We start from the raw sequence: 17,363 nt of genomic DNA on the forward strand, positions 1-17,363 counted from the left end.
TTTTTCCTCACCATTTGGAAATGTGTGAGAGATGACGGCACCCACTCCATAGGGTGACGCGTCACAGGCCAGCTGGATTGGAAGTGAGGGATTGAAGTGTGTCAGAACCTCTGAACTGGTAAGTGCCTCCTTTGCATCCTGAAAAGCTTTTTCACAGTCATTCGTCCATCTCCATTTCTTGTCATGACATAACAGTTCATGTAACGGCTTTAACAGTGACGCAAGGTTAGGTATAAACCGTCCATAGTAGTTCAAGAGGCCTAGAAAAGATCTCAACTGACTCACATTTTCAGGAGAGGGTGCATCTACAATAGCCGCTATCTTTGAAGGAGCTGTGTGTAGGCCTTTTTCATCAATAACGTGACCTAGGTACTCCACAGATGGTCTCAAGAACTCACACTTCTCCTTGCGAACTCTGAGTCCATACTGTTGTAGCCTCTGCAGTGTAGCATCCAGGTTGCGAAGATGCTCTTCGTCGTTTGCACCCGTGCAGAGAATATCGTCCAAATAGCACTGTACTCCTTGCAATCCACTCAAGATCTGATCCATGGCCCGCTGAAACAGAGCCGGGGCCGATGTGATGCCAAAAGGTAATCTGCAATACCTGAAAAGTCCTTTGTGCGTATTAATCGTTAGCAACTCACGTGATTGTTCATCCACACGCATTTGCAGATAAGCCTGGTTAAGGTCAATTTTACTGAACTTTTGACCTCCGCTCAGACCTGCAAACAAATCTTCAATTAAAGGCAGTGGATATTGCTCTACACTGAGCAATGGGTTTACAGTCACTTTAAAGTCTCCACATGTTCGTATTCCTCCATTCTTTTTGGGAACTGGCACGATTGGGGTGGCCCACTCACTGGTTGTGACAGGCTCCAAGACTCCACTTTTAACTAAAGAGTCCAGATCTGCTTCAACTTTATTACGTATCGCATAAGGCACTGTTCTGGCTTTCATGAACACAGGTTTGCTTCCTGGTTTGATGTGAAGTTTCACAATGATTTCTTTCATGCTGCCTAATTCGTCACGAAAAACCTCCTCATTTTTGTCTAGGATGGCTTGCAGTTGTGAAGATCCATTAGAAAGCCAGCAAATTTCTTGCCAGTCAAGGCGTAGTGTTTTCAACCACACACGTCCCATAATGGGAGCAAAGTTTCCCTTGGTGACATATACTGGCAGTTTGGCCGTTTGGTTATTACACCGGACAATAATATCGGTCATTCCTTTCATGTGCACCTTGTGCCCAGTGTATGCTTTGAACACTGTGTCAGATGGGCGTAAGGGAAGGTGACTCATACACTGCTTGTAAACATTATATGACACAAGTGATGCCTTTGACCCTGTGTCTATCTGCATTTTGACTGGATGACCCTCCAACTTAGGTTTGGCCCAGTAGCAATCTGCACTTTCATCCATACTCATTACATGTACTGTGTTCACTATGCTGTTTTCTTCAGAGGAAGAGCTTTGGCTATATTCTAATGCATTTACATGTTTTTTCTTTTTGAATTTGTCATAGTCTCTTTTATCCTTTTTCTTTGCTTTGTCTGTGCCTTTTTTTATTTCGACAGGCACGCTCTACATGTCCTCTCTTCCCACACTGACGACAGTCCATTTCTTTGCACCAGCAAGCAGAAGCAATGTGACCTGGTTTACCACACCTAAAACATGGGCCCTGAGTATTGCTTTGGTTGTTTGCAATTTTGTGCACTCTACCCGTTATGTTAAGTTGTTGAGCTTCCTTAGATGCCACTTCCATCGCCACACTGATATCAATAGCCTTCTGAAGTGTTAAGTCACTTTCGGTTAGCAACTTTTTCTGTGCTGCCTCATTTCTTAATCCACACACCAGTCTGTCTCTTAACGTGTCATTCAACACATCACCAAACTCACAATGTTCAGCTAGTTTCCTCAAAGCAGCTACGAACATGGTGACAGACTCCCCTTCCTCCTGATTTCTTCTGTGAAACCGGAATCTCTCCGCGATGACAAGGGGCTTGGGTGAAAAGTACATAGTGAGAGTGTCCACGATCTCTTTGTACGTCTTGCTACCAGGTTTAGCTGGTTGCAGCAAGTTGCGAAGCACGTTAAATGTCTTTGGTCCCATTACACTCAAAAATGTTGGCACTACTTTTTCAGCCTCGATGCCGTTAGCCTCCACAAAATAGCCAAAACGCTCCGTATACGAGCTCCACTGCTCCACGTTTTGGTCAAAGGGGCCAACTGAGCCGATAACTCCCGCCATTTGCGCCTGGTTATACAGCTGTGCCACTTGTTACGACTGTGTTACTCTTTCTAGCATCCACGGTCCGTGCATGTACCGGCAGTCCCTTTTACTCTTGTGCCGTTCCGTCCTTTCCCGCTCACAGTAAAAAAATAGTCCGCGAACCTTGGCGTGGTCCTGGGCAAAAACACCGTCTATCACCTGAAGCACCGCGACCCGCAGCAAACTTCAGCAGCACCGTGACCGTCGCAGGTTCAGACGTCCTCGTCGCCACTTTTGTTATATCTCCCCTTACTTCTTAGGTAAGATAATGAAGAGAAGGAATCTTGGAACAACGGAATTTATTACCTCGTGTGGCAGGCATGAACACACATGAGGACTCGGTGTAACAGCGCATTAATACATACAATGTTGTGCGTTTAGTAATACGTAACTACAGTTACCAGAGAGGGTCAAAATATATAACAGTATATGCTCTCTCTCCTGATGCAGTCTCTTCAGGTGCCACTTCATGCTTTTCCTTCTCTGGTGCTGATCCCCCCTCTCATCTCAGAGGGAACATCGCTTGTCTCTAAAAATGGCCGTGCCTAACCTCCATGCTGTGGCCTGCGGAGGTGAAAATAATTCCAGTCACGCAGGGATTTTCTAGTCCAAGCAAACAGACATATTCCATCCTCACCCAAGTGGCTCACACCACAGGCCTGGCCTCTGAGTGGTTGAACCTGAAAGCGGCTGGTCTGTTTCAGAATATGATTAACGTCCTGAGACCCGAGCTCTTACATGACATGCTTTATTCATTTCTCTTTGTTATTTGCGCTGATTGGGACCTGATGAGTCTAAATACAAAGAATTATCTTTTTACATTATGTGGTTTCTGAGAAAAGTGATGTAAAACCAATGTCCTCATATGTGGACATTTTAATCATTTTGATAAAACATTTGAATAACGATTTGAAAAAAAAAAAATTATTAAGACCCTGAACACAGCAACATTTGTCCTGAGTAAAAACAAAATGAGAAACAACAATTGTGCCTCTTGGAACAATGTGTCTCATGTGAAGAGACAGGAGCAGGAAGACATGTCAGTTCACTTTATATATATATATATATATATATATATATATATATATATATATATATATTCTAAACTCTTTTCTAAATGTAATATATTTACATTGTTTCTGTTCTTGTTGCTGTTTTTCTTCTTCTAAAAGTTTGCATTGTGGCCTAGAAAACCCAAAATGTGTTGTCCACATATGTGGACGCCAGGTCCTAGGAGGTTAACATAATTCTGAATGCCAGGGCTGCGTCCATGAGATCACTCTATTAACGTAAATTGAAAGTTTTTGAGAATCGGTGTCTTACATGGGAGTGTTCTTCTTTCATTGTCTGAACAGAAGATGCTGTCACTGAAGATTGTTTTACCGGTGTCCTTAGCCACTGTCAAACGTGTCGGTGATATTCATGTCGGGATCATGCGGCTTGAGATTCAACTCTGATAACCTCAGGTTGAGCTGCGCCCCAGTCCAGCCTTTACTCCAGAGGTGGTTGGACTTTATACCATGTGGGTGTAGATGTTTTCAGTCTCCTGTTCACACATCTGCTGAGCAGCAGCGTTCACAAGTTGTGCCCTGTTGGCGGTGGCTCAGCTGTTTGTGTCTTGGACTAAACCCCACAAGTAAACACCTGTTTCTAAACAGAGATGTTCCCACTGGATTGTGGAGGTCATTTCATTGACTTATTCCACTGCAGGCTTTCTCTGAGTAGCATGAGTGAGAAGTCTCAGCAGATCGCATGAGAAGAGGTTTTTGAATGATGGCGGCGTCATGTCCGGGCTGGCGTATTGGTAAAGTGCTTCCGTGAGGAGACGTATCCACAGTGAGGCATCACCTTAAGTTTCATTTAATCTTTTAACTCAAATAAGTCTCTGTGGAGAACAGCTCTCACCCCTGAGCCTGGATAAAATGACGACTTTACTCTCCTAACAACTTTCTTCTTCCCACTCCTTTTCGACCTTATATAAGGCTTCATTTGTGAATTGTGCTTTAAGTGTACTTGATACATATGGTCGAAATAAATAAAGAAAATACATAAATAAATAAAACAACTTAAATGTCAAAATGTTTATAGTTTTCAGGGGATCTTAAAACTTTTTGTCAGTGTCTGTTAATGCGTGCATTGTGTCACCATTTAACCACAAACATACATGTAGAACACCCCCAGTGTGATGTCACTGCATCAGTTAAGAGTTTCAACATGAGTCAAGAGACAAGACTGAAACTTCAGCTGTTAAATACAGACACTGAACTAGGACCTTTGATCGCTCTCTCTCTCTCTCTCTCTCATGTTTTATTCAGACCAAAACTACAACTACAGAACCCTGACAGGGACAAACAGGGTTAAAGCCCCACTGCGGAACATTTATCACAGAACAGCTCAAACAAGGCCCCATACTGAGAGAGTCCCGTCACTGTCTCTTCTCTGTACCTGTGTCCCTCCTCTGTACCTCTGTCCCTCCTCTCTGTCCCTCCTGTGTCCCTCCTGTGTACCTGTCCCTCCCCTGTGTCCCTCCTCTCTACCTCTGTCCCTCCTGTGTCCCTCCTCTGCACCTCTGTCCCTCCCCTGTGTCCCTCCCCTGTGTCCCTCCTCTCTACCTCTGTCCCTCCTGTGTCCCTCCTCTGCACCTCTGTCCCTCCCCTGTGTCCCTCCTCTGCACCTCTGTCCCTCCCCTGTGTCCCTCCTCTCTACCTCTGTCCCTCCTCTGTCCCTCCTGTGTCCCTCCTCTCCGAGTTGTTTACAACCTGTTAGCCTTCCTCCCTCTCTCTCCTCCTCTTCACTGCGGCGTTATCAAACCGCCGGAGGTTCGTTCACCCAAACCTCTGAGCTGCAGGGCATCCGGAGTACCGCAGTGTGTGTGCCGCGCGTGTGGCGCTAAATGTGCGCACTCACCGGTCCTCTGCGCTTCAGTGTCATGTTCTTCCAGAGGAGCAGGTGCAGCTGGTGCAGGAAGCCCATTTTGGTGCGCTGTTTTCGGTCACACAGATCCAGAGAAGGCCGGGGAGACGGTGGTGTCTCTAACCCATGACGCAGCGCCGGGCCCGGGTCAGAGCAGCGGGAGGGTCCGGGTGCGCAGTCGGAGGAGAAGCTTATCCCCGGGGAGAAGCAGCGGACACACCGGCCTCAGACAGCGGTGATGCGCGAACTCCAGTCGGGCCAAAGTCAAGTCACAACAGCGGAGCGTCCGGTCTGACCCTTCATAATAAAAGCGTTTACAGACCAGGGCTTCCGGGTTCATTCTCATGGCTATTCTTGTGATTGACCCAAATGAACATTGACCGGATGTAATTAAAGTGAATATTTTTATTTATTTGTTTATATTTAAATACATTTCAAGTATTTCTTTGTCATGAGCTAAAATAGAAACTTTTACGCACCATTTTATGATGATTTTTCACATTCATTTAAAGTATAAATATTTTAAATAATAAAAAACAAGCCTTAATGTACTTATGTGTTACATAAACAGCATATGTAGAGTGATCAGTGATAGAAAATAAAATACAAAAGCAACTGGATTTCAGTTGAACCTGGCAACCCAAATGAAAGTCATGTGACACTCAATCTGCTTTCTGATTGGATAATCGTCTTCAACCAAAACACCAGATTATAACAGAAATAAATGACGTCATGTCCAATGTTTTTGTGATTAAGAATAAATCAGCATTATTCATGGGTGATATAGGCGTGTGGGCAGAGCCTCGTACAGGGATGAACTTCTAACTGTAAGGAGGGTTTGAATAGGACCAGAGAGATGTCGCTAGTTTAGTAAAACATGCATGGATGACATCTAAAGCCTCTTCATGTTTTTGATGAGGGAACAGCATTAGAACATGGGACAAAGATAAAAAAGGACATTTTGAGGAAAACCTCCCCTTTAAATTTAAATACAAATTCAGAGCCTCAGAGTCGAGGCACAGACTCTGCTTCTCCATCGCAACTTTCTCTCCTACGTCTGCCGGTTCCCTCCGCTGGTCTCTGGTCTGGTCTCTGGTCCAGTTTTTGGTCCGGTCTCTGGTCCTGATCCTCCAGTCCCAGGACCTGTCTCTGGACCAGTCTGTGGTAGACCTGTCTTCGGTCCATGAGCTCGGCGTGTGTGCCCTGCTCCGCCACGCGCCCGTCTACGATTACGACGATGTGGTCGGCATTCTCCACCGAGCTGAGACGATGAGCGACCACCAAAACTGTGCGCTCCTTCATCACTGACATCAGGGCCTGCTGCACCTGCCAGAGAGAGGGTCAGACAGGAACAAAGCTAGAGGAGCAGAGGAGCAGAGCCTGAGGAGAAGAGCCAGAGGAGCCAGATGAGCAGACAGGAACAGAGCCAGAGGAGCAGAGCCTGAGGAGAAGGGCCAGAGGAGCCAGAGGAGCAGACAGGAACAGAGCCAGAGGAGCAGAGCCTGAGGAGAAGGGCCAGAGGAGCCAGAGGAGCCAGAGGAGCCAGAGGAGCCGGATGAGCAGAGCAGCAGGAGCCAGAGGAACAGACAAAAGCAAAGCCAGAGGAGCAGATGGGAGCAGACAGGAGCAAAGCCAGAGGAGCAGACGGGAGCAGACAGGAGCAAAGCCAGAGGAGAAGACGGGAGCAGACAGGAGCAAAGCCAGAGGAGCAGACGGGAGCAGACAGGAGCAAAGCCAGAGGAGCAGACGGGAGCAGACAGGAGCAAAGCCAGAGGAGCAGACGGGAGCAGACTGGAGGTACCATGTGTTCGCTGTGGGCGTCTAAAGCACTGGTGGCTTCGTCTAGGATCAGGACTCTGGGGTTTCTGACCAGAGCTCGAGCGATGGCCACTCGCTGTTTCTGACCCCCCGAAAGCTGTGCGCCCTTCTCACCCACGCCTGTGGGGGGAGACACACGCTCAGAGCAGGATAAAGCACAGAAACATCGGAGTTAGCAAATAAATCTAATAATTCCCTTGTCTCTCTGACCCCTCCTCTGTACAGGTCCAGATCTTGTTACACTACTGTATTCACTCTGTTGTTTCACACTTATTAGCATCCTGGCTACCCCTATTGTTTTTGTTTTGCTTTCGGTCTGAGGATGGTTTTCAAGATGGCCTCTTTAACTCTCCTCTCAAACCATTTATCTTCTCTGGCTAAGATCTGTACTTCACTCTCTTCAAAGGAGTGGTTAGTGTCTTTGAGATGGAGATGTACAGCAGACTGGGGTCCTGAGGAGCTCTTCTGATGGTGTTGGTACATTCTCTTATGGAGCGTCTGTTAGTTTCTCCAGTGTAACGCTCACTGCACTCTTCACTACACTGAATGGAGTAGACTACATTACTTTGTTTATGGCTCTCGGTTTTATTTTTTGGTTGAACCAGCTTCTGTCTTAAAGATTATATTTATTTATTTATTTTTCTTTTGCGATGGCTCAGACCTGGACGACTGAGGGATTCCACAGATATAAAGTGAATGTTTCATACTTTTAGACAGAGTAACCTCTTTTCTCCATATATAAGTATAGTACATGTTTCATACTGGTGGCGTAGCCTTGGTGCAGCGAGCAGATGAAGTCATGGGCGTTGGCTTCTCTCGCGGCGCGTTCTATGTTCTCTTTGGTCACATGACTTAGGCCATACGAGATGTTCTCCTCCACACTCCGAGCAAAAAGAACTGGCTCCTGTCCCACCAGCGCCACCTGCAGGAGACCAACACACCAGTTTCAATACAGGGCCATGGACATGTAGTCATTTGACCCATGGATCGATCAATGGCGTCAGTCGGTCAAATTGTCATCATTCAATGTCAATCTTTTTTTTTTTTTTAAGTTTCAAAGTTTTGGGAGTGACAGGACAGAGCCTTCTCTCTTCTGTCTTTAAAGTGAGTCTCAGGCTCTGATGATTCTGTCTGATTCATCTGGACTAGAAAAACAGTTTAAATATAAATTATAGTTTTACACAAAGCAAGACGTTTGTGAAGAAAAGATGAAAAATATGACTGATGATGTCACACTGATGACATCACACTGGGATAATTTGACACAATAAACTAGTTTTGGTTTTACATGGTTGCTAGGTAAAAGTCACAGAACCTCAGGAGGAGACACAACCTCAGGAGGAGACACAACCTCAGGAGAAGACACAACCTCAGGAGAAGACAACCTCAGGAGAAGACACAACCTCAGGAGGAGACACAACCTCAGGAGGAGACACAACCTCAGGAGGAGACACAACCTCAGGAGAAGACACACCCTCAGGAGAAGACACACCCTCAGGAGAAGACACACCCTCAGGAGAAGACACACCCTCAGGAGGAGACACAACCTCAGGAGGAGACACAACCTCAGGAGAAGACACAACCTCAGGAGAAGACACACCCTCAGGAGAAGACACACCCTCAGGAGGACACAACCTCAGGAGGAGACACACCTCAGGAGAACACAACCTCAGAATCTCAGGAGGACACAACCTCAGGAGGAGACACACCTCAGGAGAACACCTCAGGAGAACACAACCTCAAAATCTCAGGAGGACACAACCTCAAGAGAAGACAACCTGCGGAGGAGACAAACCTCAGGAAGAGACACACCTTTGAGTGAAGATACAGGTGCCTCAGACTCTGCACCGGGCGCCCATCTAGTAGCACCTGGAATGCACAGAATTTGTGAGGCTCATTATTTTATTCTATTTAAGAAACAGTAAATAGAGTCAGCCACTTTGAGGGTCATTTCTAAATGACCCACCTGTCGCTCAGGCCCACCTGTCGCTCAGGCCCACCTGTCGCTCAGGCCCACCTGTCGCTCAGGCCCACCTGTCGCTCAGGCCCACCTGTCGCTCAGGCCCACCTGTCGCTTCCTGTCAGTTGCAGACTTACCTGTCCACTTTGTGGCAGGTAGAAATTCTCCATTAGGCTGACGCAGGAGCTCTTTCCACCACCAGAGGGCCCCACCAGCGCCGTAACCTTCCCAGGGTGCAGAGTGAACGACACGCCCTTAAACACATAGAGCGCATGTTAATCACTAGTCATGAAACACACAGCTCATTTTGACGCCTGACAATTTGAACTTTTACTTAATAATAATGTATGCACTGTGTACTACATGTGACAGGACCTTCAGTGTGTGTGTGTGTGTGTGTGTGTGTGTGTTGTACCTTCAGTAGGGGTGTGTGTGGATGTATATGCGCGTTGTACCTTCAGTATGTGTTTGTGTTGTACCTTCAGTACGTGTGTGTTGTACCTTCAGTACGTGTGTGTGGATGTATATGCGCGTTGTACCTTCAGTACGTGTGTGTGTTTGTGTTTGTGTGTTGTACCTTCAGTACGTGTGTGTGTGGTCTTCTACCTTCAGTACGTGTGTGTGTTTGTGTGTGTGTTGTACCTTCAGTACGTGTGTGTGTGTGTTGTACCTTCAGTACGTGTGTGTGTGTGTTGTACCTTCAGTGCGTGTGTGTTGTACCTTCAGTACGTGTGTGTGTGTTGTACCTTCAGTACGTGTGTGTGTGTTGTACCTTCAGTACGTGTGTGTGTGTTGTACCTTCAGTACGTGTGTGTGTGTTGTACCTTCAGTACGTGTGTGTGTTTGTGTGTGTGTTGTACCTTCAGTACGTGTGTGTTGTACCTTCAGTACGTGTGTGTTGTACCTTCAGTACGTGTGTGTTGTACCTTCAGTACGTGTGTGTGTGTTGTACCTTCAGTATGTGTGTGTTGTACCTTCAGTACGTGTGTGTGGTCTTGTACCTTCAGTATGTGTGTGTGTTGTACCTTCAGTACGTGTGTGTTGTACCTTCAGTACGTGTGTGTTGTACCTTCAGTACGTGTGTGTGTGTGTTGTACCTTCAGTACATGTGTGTGTGTGTTGTACCTTCAGTACGTGTGTGTGTGTGTTGTACCTTCAGTACGTGTGTGTGTGTGTTGTACCTTCAGTACGTGTGTGTGTGGTCTTGTAGGGTAGCTGAAGGTGACGTCTCTGAACTCCACCAGTCCGGAGCAGGTGTCTGGTTCTTCAGTTCCTTGTTCTGCAGAATGCTCAGGCTCTCGGTCCAAATACTCAAAGACCTTCTCCGCTGCCCCCACCCCCTGCATCAGGCCGGTGTACACGGACGCCATGCTCTGAGGGAATGGCGTCATGTGAAGGTCAGGGACATAGCCTCAACCAGATGATTTTGATGGCAGTTAGAATTTTAATTTTTTTTTGCCAATAGAATGCAATTTTTAAAATATCTATGCTAGCGCCTTAGCTCTGTCCATGTATATATACAGTCTATGCTAGCGCCTTAGCTCTGTCCATGTATATATACAGTCTATGCTAGCAGGTTAGCTCTGTCCATGTATATATACAGTCTATGCTAGCGCCTTAGCTCTGTCCATGTATATATACAGTCTATGCTAGCGCCTTAGCTCTGTCCATGTATATATACAGTCTATGCTAGCGCCTTAGCTCTGTCCATGTATATATACAGTCTATGCTAGCAGGTTAGCTCTGTCCATGTATATATACAGTCTATGCTAGCGCCTTAGCTCTGTCCATGTATATATACAGTCTATGCTAGCGCCTTAGCTCTGTCCATGTATATATACAGTCTATGCTAGCGCCTTAGCTCTGTCCATGTATATATACAGTCTATGCTAGCGCCTTAGCTCTGTCCATGTATATATACAGTCTATGCTCGCGCCTTAGCTCTGTTCAGACATAATGTAGTACTTGGTGTGGTACCTCCAGACACTCCCCGAGCTGCAGCATGTAGATGAAGAACGAGATGAGAGCTCCAGACGACAGCTGCCCCGAGACCACCAGGTGTCCTCCATAATACAAGACCGCCAGCTCCAACGCCACCTCGGACAGCTGAAGGACAGGGTTTAACACAGATGCCCTCCTACACTTTAATATCCCTGTGTGTCAGATGCCCTCCCGTACTTCTATATCCTTGTGCGTCACATCCCCTCCCACACTCCTATATCCCTGTGTGTCAGATGCCCTTGAGCAACACACTTCCCTGCTCTGTGTGATGGAGGAGGCTGTGGCCACCTCCCTCAGTCTGCCCCGAGGCGGATACTCACACAGCTGGACCACATGTAGAGGGCATAGGCCAGAGCCTGTCTCCTGTTCAGCTTGAAGACCTGCAGCAGCTTGCTGTAGTACGATTCCGCCTCGCCTTGCTCATTGGCAAAGCTCCGCACTGTCCTCATGGCAGAGACCGTCTCCTCGGCAACGCGGTTAGCCTCGGCCAGAGTGGACTGCACCTCTTTGGTCAGAGTCTGAGGGAGAGATATCGTACACCTAATAATCACATACTGATACTGTGCAGCTGATGTCATCAACACTCTCTGGGGGTGTGATGCTAACTGTAGGCACTGCTCTGTCTGAGACTTTGGTAGACTTTAATCTGATCTTTTTTTAACACAATTTGATCATAAAGAACTGACTGAACTATAACAGGTGAGCTGATTTGTGCTGTTAAACAAGTCCCTCTGAAATAACATTACAGTCACAAGTTAGCTAACATTAGCATTAGCATTAGCCAACAGATTTTGTGTAAAATCAAACTCCTAAACTGGATCATGGACGCTCGGATTGATCATAGGCTCAAATCTGCCGTTTAAATACATTTTGGATTTTTTTCTTAACGTGTTTTTTTGTCAGTGTTTGTCAATGTCAATGTGTGCACTGGGTCACCGTGGTACCCGCTGAACATTCTTCCATACACATCCAGGCAGAACCTCCCCAGTGTGATGTCACTGACAGTAGAACGTGATACAGGAGAGCCCAGCGGGACTAAACCAGGACTAAAGCAGGACTAAAGAAGGACAAAAACAGACTAACAGGCTAAAGCAGGACTAAGATGGTCTTTAAAGGTGCACAATGGAACTTTTCTGGTGCCACCTGCTTGTCTCAATGGAGAAGTTATTGTGTTGATTGGAATGTCCCACAAACTAGATATAAACAAGGACTGAACAATTATTAAACCAGGACTAAACCGGGACTAAACCAGGTCTAAGTTAGTACCTTGTAGTAGTCCCCGTAGAGCTGGGTCTAAACTTGGTCTAAACTTGGTCTAAACTTGGTCTAAACTTGGTCTAAACTTGGTCTAAACTTGGTCTAAACTTGGTCTAAACTTGGTCTAAACTTGGTCTAAACTTGGTCTAAACTTGGTCTAAACTTGGTCTAAACTTGGTCTAAACTTGGTCTAAACTTGGTCTAAACTTGGTCTAAACTTGGTCTAAACTTGGTCTAAACTTGGTCTAAACCCGGTCAAACCCAGTCTAAACCCGGTCTAAACCTGGTCTAAGTACCTTGTAGTAGTCCCTGTAGAGCTGGGTCTAAACCCGGTCTAAACCTGGTCTAAGTACCTTGTAGTAGTCCCCGTAGAGCTGCGACACCAGGCCAATGAAGGGGAAGCCCATGAGGGACACGAGCGACAGTCTCCAGCTGAGTCTGAACATAAACACACTGAAGCCTGAGGCCTTCACAGCGCTGCGCAAGAAGATGTTCAGGTTCTGAGACACCAGGTCACTGACCTGAGTCACGTCTGCGGAGAGGCGAGACAGTAGGTCTCCTACAGAGAGAGAGAAAGAGACACCAGGTCACTGACCTGAGTCATGTCTGCAAGGCGAGACAGCAGAGCATCTGTGCAGCTAGAACCACACGCTTTGGTAAAGCTGTAAACTAAGGCAAGTGGAGCCGTGTTCTGTCTCCTGGATTCCGGAGAGTGTGATTGACAGGTGGATTAACCAATCACAGACACATGCTCTGTTCAGGTCAAAACAAACATGGCAGCTTGACACTTGGCAGCGACAGGTTTCTGGATGACACAGAAGAGGAGAGGTTTGTCGCATTGTGATCCCATTACAGACTCTTCTGGAATCACACAGGAGGGAGAAGGAACCGACTGCTCAGGGAAGCCACACAGTGAGGTGGCAAGTTATTTCTGTAGTCACAGATGTAGTACTGTTGTAGTAGTAGTAGTAGCAGCAGCAGTATTTGTAGTACCTGTGTGGTTCTTGTCAAAGAAGCCGATCTCTTGCTTCATGAGGGTCCTAAACAGATGGTTCCTGAGACGTAGATTCAACCGAGCGAAAACCAGAGTGAAGACTCCGCCCCTCACGCCCATCGCCAATGAACTGAAAAACAGAAACATATTTAAATGCTTGAACAAGTTCACTCCTCTTCAGACTTCAGACTCTGGAGGAAGAAATGGGCCTGTTTCTGTGTTGGCTCTGAGCTGCTTTGTCTGGTCGTCTCTTTTTGTGTCTCATGTGTTAAACAGACTGTACATATCTCTGGACAGAGCTAACCTGTTAGCCGCCGCGTTCCAAACAGGAAGTGAGCATGGCTGCAAACACAGATAATTAATTAAAGATATTTAAATCTGCCCTGTTCTTCAAACTGTTCAGATCTTTAACCGTGTTCTAGTTGTTTCTTCTCATTGAGACTTCTTATAACCTCTTATTTTAAAGACGGCATTTTGTCAATCTGCCCCCGTTTAACCTCCACCGGTACACGCCCACTGTGACGTACACACTTCCGTCCAGTTTTGTTTTCTTAATCGGTGATACTAGTAGGATTTGGCAGAGTCGCGTCATCATTTTGTACAAATAAAAAAAAAAAGTGCTGCTCTAGTGTAATGTGCAGCTGTCCATAGGGGGCACATAATGATCCACAGGGGTCAGAGATGAGAACCATAGAGACTAAAGGCTGTTACCTGGCGACAGCGAGTGCGGCGAGGATCAGCACAGGTCTGGAAAAGAGCTCCATGCTCTGATGCTTCACGATGCTGTCGATGGCAACGCCATAAAAGAACGGGATAAAAGCCTCACCTGAGAATAAAGAACCAAGACTGAACCAGGACTGAACCAGAATTAAACCAGAATTAAACCAGGACTAAATCAGGACTAAATCAGGACTAAACCAGGACTAAACTAGGACAGAACCAGAACTAAACCAGGACTGAACCAGAACTAAACCAGGACTGAACCAGGACTCACAGACTGCAGAGATGAGGAGGAAGAGCGTTGCAACCGTCAGGAGTCCAGAGTCTTTCCTGCAGTAACACAGGAGCCGTCCCAGTGTGGCTCCTGAGTTTGTCTCTTCTGGCTCCTCTTTGGCCCCAGGACTGGACTGGCTCTGGTCCTGATTCTGGTCCTGGTTCTGACCCAGGACTTTGGCTCCGGTCTGGTCCTCTGATGCATCCAGTAGCCTCTCAGTGTCTTCAGCCGAAGGAGGGGCAGTCTGAGAAGAGGCAGGATTTAAAATACACCATATTTCATCTGTTTCTCACATGGTGTTGAGCTCCAAATGTTTATCGAGGCTAGCAGTTATAGCGGCTAATCTGGAGCCCAGTTCCATATGTGGAATTCCACAAAGAGCATATCAGGAGCCAGCCTGTTGAAGGTAACGCCCCTTCCCACCCACATCGCTGGTTTGGCAGGGAGCAGGTGCTTAGCAACGCTGTCAATCAAACCTGTTTCTAACGCTAGCGAGAGCGAGCTCTGGGAAAGAAGGCAGCTGATTGGTCTGTCATTAGCTTCAGTAGCTTCTTTTAAAGTCCTCTGGCTCTCTGCTCCTCTGGCTCTCTGCTCCTCTGGCTCTCTGCTCCTCTGGCTCTCTGCTCCTCTGGCTCTCTGCTCCTCTGGCTCTCTGCTCCTCTGGCTCTCTGCTCCTCTGGCTCTCTGCTCCTCTGGCTCTCTGCTCCTCTGGCTCTCTGCTCCTCTGGCTCTCTGCTCCTGTCTAACTTTATAAATGTTCATGTTCCTCACCGTATCTCGTGCGTCCCCCAGGAGCCTCCACATCAGCACCAGCCCCACGGAGGAGATGCAGGTCCAGCTGATCAGACCCATCTCCCACGCTTGGTTCTTCAAAGAGTCCACCTCGGTCAGAGCCAACAGCGCCGCCACCGCAAACGTCACCATCACCATGGCGACGAGGAGCGCCGCCGGAGCAGATCTGGAGATTCTCCGAGGGCCGTCCTGTCGGTTACACATCACCCCGAGACAAGCGCCAATCAGCATGGAGGAGCGAAGCCATGAGCACCCCCAGAGCGCCAGGACCAAACCCGACATCTCCGCTAAACCAGGAGGAACGAGCCCACGGCTGAAGCCTTGGGTGAGGAGGAGTGAGGAGAGCAGGAGGTCAAAGAGCACGCAGAGGCCACACGCGCTCACAACAACACGGAGATCCATCTTAGAAAAGTCCCAAATACTAATTTTGATTTGAACGTTTATCTCTAGTCCTCTGCAAAGACCTAAAAGACCCTGTGTCAGATGCCCTCCCTGTGTGTGTCAGATGCCCTCTCTCTGTGTGTATCAGATGCCCTCTCTGTGTGTGTCAGATGCCCTCCCTGTGTGTGTCAGATGCCCTCCCTGTGTGTGTCAGATGCCCTCCCTGTGTGTGTCAGATGCCCTCCCTGTGTGTGTCAGATGCCCTCCCTGTTGTCTCTGTGGGGTCTTACTCTGTGTAAAATCAGATGGACAAGTCCTACAGAGTCTTTACTTGGACCTGGTCTGGTTCTGCGGATTCTTCTCTGAGTCAAAATAGGCAAAAATCAAGTCTGGAAACGCCGCAATCATTTATTTTCAATGAAATGAGAGAAAATGAGCCACAGAATTCCAAACACGACGGAACAGGAGTTGGACCAGAATAAACCATGTGGGACAAGTCTTGACAAAGGACCAGGACCACAGCGGACTTTACTCACTGTCTCATTTACGATGGAGTGTAAATTATTCAGAATGGATCATAAACGCGCAGGTGTAACACAGGTGAGTGTGTCCACGCGCTCATCCCAAGTCTGCGTCACCAAGCGTCCTTCAGCCCATTTCACCGCAGTTTTTTACGACATTGTGAAATATAAAGTCGAAATCAAAGCCGTGTCTCTAAAACGTTCGCAAAAACAGGTTTAAACGTGAAAAAACACGTTAAAAACAGGTAAAACCGGCGGAGTGAAGCTTAGCCTGATCCGCGGTGTCCGGGTGACATACAGACCGGCATCAAAGATCGTCTGTGTGAGTTTGGCTCACACGTTTCAACTGGTTTAACAGAAAACACAGATTCATTTGTCCAATTCGTATTAAGTTAGCGATTTAAATATAGCGTAATGTAATTTGACACGAGTGTTTGCTGTTAGTTGAGTCTTTGGATGGTTAAACAAAAGTATTTTAAAAACTACAGAGTGACACATCGGTTATTTTTCTAATCTGCGCTTTAATGTTGTTGCGGAAGTGGAGGAGAACGCCCCGCCCACAACGTGACGAAAAACATTTAAAAAATAGTTGTGAATAAATTATTACCATCATTTTAATTATTATTACATTGTATTATTACTATATGTATATTTGTATCCTCATTATGTATTTATTAGTTTTATTTATTTATTTATTTATTTATTTATTCTCTTCTTTGTAAATGCCCATCAAAAGGGAATCTCGGGTAAACCAAGTGGGAGGTGTCGGGTTTAAAAAGGGGGGAAAAAAAATATTATGAAACAGTAACTTATACTATACTATATATACTATACTATAACTGCAGATGATATCAACACTTCGTAAAAAAAAAAAAAAAAAAAAAAAAAAAAAAAAAAAAGGACCACAAAAAATAAATGTAAGTATACTTTTTACTATAATATTTATGTTTGTTTTAGGACTAAAATTGTTGACTTTGTAATAAAATAAATATATTATTGTTTTACGTAATACCATTTAAAGTCTGACATCTCCTTGATGTTTATTATAGCCTGTTCTTAAAACTGTTCAGCTCTTTAGCCATGTTCTAGTCGTTTCTTCTCATTGAGCCTCTGAAGTTGATTCATGTTTGAGTAATCTTTAATCTCTTATTTTCAAGACGCCATTTTGCCATACACGTCCACTGTGACATGCCCACTGTGATGTACACACTTCCTTCTCCAGTTTTATTTTCTTAATCGGTGATATTCGTAGGATTCGGCAGTGTTACGTAGTCATTTTGGTATAAATTTAAAAAAATGTGCTGCTCTAGTGTGATGTGGTTATCCATAGGGGGCGCCGACAGCATGCAGCACTTTGTGGCAAGGCAAGTTTATTTGTACAGCACAATTCGTACACAAGGTAATTCAAAGTGCTTTACAGAATAAGAAAGTCATTAAAGTCACACAAATCAAAACATAATTAATCA

The 17,363-nt window shown here is 46.2% G+C and overlaps 2 protein-coding genes across 2 annotated transcripts in view; both read right to left on the reverse strand.

The window, feature by feature from the left end:
* abca2 (ATP-binding cassette, sub-family A (ABC1), member 2) overlaps window positions 1-5,426 on the reverse strand; it is a 49,131-nt gene extending 43,705 nt beyond the window's left edge. Inside the window, exon 1 of the mRNA XM_055224490.1 lies at window positions 5,174-5,426. Within this exon, the coding sequence (XP_055080465.1) occupies window positions 5,174-5,239 (66 nt within the window). The 5' untranslated portion in view covers window positions 5,240-5,426. The remainder of the gene's footprint in view (window positions 1-5,173) is intronic.
* A 229-nt stretch (window positions 5,427-5,655) lies between these two features.
* abcb9 (ATP-binding cassette, sub-family B (MDR/TAP), member 9) lies at window positions 5,656-16,153 on the reverse strand. Its single transcript, XM_055224366.1, has 13 exons — window positions 14,975-16,153; window positions 14,204-14,447; window positions 13,921-14,035; window positions 13,209-13,339; window positions 12,569-12,774; window positions 11,279-11,476; window positions 10,935-11,063; window positions 10,139-10,330; window positions 9,095-9,211; window positions 8,810-8,866; window positions 7,760-7,919; window positions 6,981-7,117; window positions 5,656-6,505 (listed from the first exon to the last, which is right to left on the reverse strand). The coding sequence occupies exons 1-13, from the start codon at window positions 15,395-15,397 to the stop codon at window positions 6,185-6,187; spliced, it is 2,430 nt and encodes an 809-aa protein (XP_055080341.1). The 5' UTR covers window positions 15,398-16,153; the 3' UTR covers window positions 5,656-6,184.
* Window positions 16,154-17,363: the final 1,210 nt, after the last annotated feature.

Source organism: Periophthalmus magnuspinnatus, chromosome 9, assembly GCF_009829125.3.
Source record: "Periophthalmus magnuspinnatus isolate fPerMag1 chromosome 9, fPerMag1.2.pri, whole genome shotgun sequence".
NCBI lineage: Eukaryota > Metazoa > Chordata > Actinopteri > Gobiiformes > Gobiidae > Periophthalmus > Periophthalmus magnuspinnatus.

Bases quoted from the DNA above. Each gene is read 5' to 3' on its own strand.
- abcb9 (XM_055224366.1), bottom strand. From the start codon at position 15,397: ATGGATCTCCGTGTTGTTGTGAGCGCGTGTGGCCTCTGCGTGCTCTTT. The intron at 11,064-11,278 runs GTGAGTATCCGC...CCTGTCCTTCAG, and splicing joins TCTACATGTGGTCCAGCTGT to CTGTCCGAGGTGGCGTTGGA. The intron at 7,118-7,759 runs GTATGAAACATG...CTCCCCCCACAG, and splicing joins GCACCAAGGCTACGCCACCA to GCGTGGGTGAGAAGGGCGCA.